At 47.2% G+C, this 2,143-nt stretch overlaps 1 protein-coding gene across 1 annotated transcript in view; it reads left to right on the top strand.

Annotated features, from left to right (window-relative positions):
- The window catches only part of MAN2C1 (mannosidase, alpha, class 2C, member 1), a 50,531-nt gene that overhangs the window by 5,421 nt on the left and 42,967 nt on the right, over positions 1-2,143 (top strand). Inside the window, exon 4 of the mRNA XM_015409719.1 lies at positions 1,440-1,510. Within this exon, the coding sequence (XP_015265205.1) occupies positions 1,440-1,510 (71 nt within the window). The remainder of the gene's footprint in view (positions 1-1,439; positions 1,511-2,143) is intronic.

The following is a 2,143-nucleotide window of genomic DNA, read 5'->3' as shown; positions in this document are numbered from 1 at the left end:
CGCTCTGACTGTCAGGAAGTTCTTCCTAATGTTTAGCCAAAAACTCTTCAGATTTAATTTCAACCTGTTGGTTCTCGTCCGACCAACAGAAAACAACTCTGTACCATCCTCTATAGGACAGCCCTTCCAAGTACTTGAAGATGGTTATCGTATCACCTCTCAGTCGTGTCCTCTCCAGACTAAATATGCCCAGCTCCTTCAACCTTTCCTCTTAGGACTTGATCTCCAGACCCCATACCATCTCCCTTGCCCTCCTTGTGTCAGCTAGCTGCCATGTTTTGCTTGTTCCCATCTCTGATCCTGGTTTGCTCGCTGCTCTGCCGCTTGCTGTAAACAATGCTAGGGAGACCGTGAGAGCCAGTACTGCCAGACGGCGTTATCTGTCTGGCCTTGTGAAGGAGGGAGGGCTTGCGTTCCACCCCTGGTGTGAATCTTTCGGCTCTCATGAGGCACTGCGACTCTCCCGCTTATCATGTATCCTCCCGCCGGGAGAATTCCCGGGTGCATGCTCGAATTTCATTTGCTTAGCCATTTGCCTCGTCCTGCTATATGTAAGGATGTTTCCGCCCCATGGTAATTCCTAACAATAATCCTGTGGATATGGTACCAGTTTTGTAGTCTAATAAAGCATAACGCTTCCTTGGAACCGTGGGTGGAGATTCACTTGCTGCAGAACCTGACACCTTGTCTATATCATTCTTAAATTGTGGTGCCCAAAACTATCCCTAACTTCTAGGGATAGTTCAGGGCTTGATTAGATCTGGAACCCACTTCTTTGTCTTTTTGGCAGTCCACACTACCCGTCAGACTCTCCTCCGATACCACATTTCAAATGAATCAACATTCTTCTTTCAGTGTGTCTGAAGAAAGTGTGCATGCCCACGAAAGCTTATACCAGGAATCAAACTTTGTTGAACTTAAAGGTGCCGCTGGACTCAACATTTTGTTCAGCTTTCTTCCTGTGAGCTTTCGTCATTGTCCAACTTTCACACCCGTATGCAGGGGTCATTTCCTGCAGGAGCGCACAGGAGCAGAGCTCCGGCAGTAAAGAGCCCAGGGGGCGGGCACATGCAACAAGTCCCACCCCCTGCTCCCAGCAGCCCTCAGTCAGGCCACAAGGAGCAAGAAGCAGCCAGGTAAGTTATAGTGGGTGTTGCTTTCTGACGCACTTCCAGTGATGTCAGGGGGTGTGGCGTATGCAAATAAGTTATGCTAATGAGCCCCTGCACCTCTTTTTCTATGAAATGACCCCTGCCCGTATGTAGTAATGAGGAATACAGTGGCATGAGGGAGTTATATTACCCCAAACAATCTGCATATAAAGAATTCCTGAAGGGACTGTAGCTCACTTCTAAAGTTTGTGTTCCCACATTACTCCCGGCATCGTCTTTTGTGGAAAGCAGCTTAACTATAGAACCTCTTTCTCATTTTTTGGATAGGGCTTGACTCGAGAAGGCGAGAAGATCAGCTACATCCTGACAGACTGTCTTAAGGAGTCGGACCCTCACAGGTGAGACAGGAAGCCCTCTTGTCTTATTTAGGAGGATTCTCCTCTGTGTGTTTTGGTAAGGCAAGGTAGAGCAGATCCCCTGGACCCGATGGTGATGATATTTTGTTCTTACCACCTGCGTTAATCCAATATTAGCTATACTTATCACATGTTGCTCGTGCATCGACTCTTAATTAGGCCTTCCTGGCAACTAACCGCCCCCCTTCTACCTACATGTAATGCTTGTGGAAATCTGTTTCGATGTATCTGAAGAAGTGTGCGTCTACATATGCTAAATCTCTCAGTTCTCGCTTATACCCAGAATTAAGCTTTGTTGGTCTTAAAAGGTGCCACTAGACTCAAACTTATTTCTCACCTCTCTTTGGTAACTCTTTTATTTGTATGCTAGCTTGCTGCTATTCACAGGTCTTTCCAACGGCTCTAATCCAATTTTAGCTGTGCTTATTGCTCACTTATGCATTTTGACTCTAACCAGCTCTTTATAAGAACATAAGAGACGCCAATGTTGGATCAGGCCAGAGGCCCATCCAGTCCAACACTCTGTGTCACACAGTGGCCAGAAATACCAGTGCCATCAGGAGGTCCACCAGTGGGGCCAGGACATTAGAAGCCCTCCCACTGTTGACCCCCCAA

The sequence above is a fragment of the Gekko japonicus genome, unplaced genomic scaffold, assembly GCF_001447785.1.
Source record: "Gekko japonicus isolate JY-2015 unplaced genomic scaffold, Gekko_japonicus_V1.1 scaffold3628, whole genome shotgun sequence".
In the NCBI taxonomy this organism is placed as follows: domain Eukaryota; kingdom Metazoa; phylum Chordata; class Lepidosauria; order Squamata; family Gekkonidae; genus Gekko; species Gekko japonicus.
This window is presented reverse-complemented; position numbering and strand designations above follow the sequence as displayed.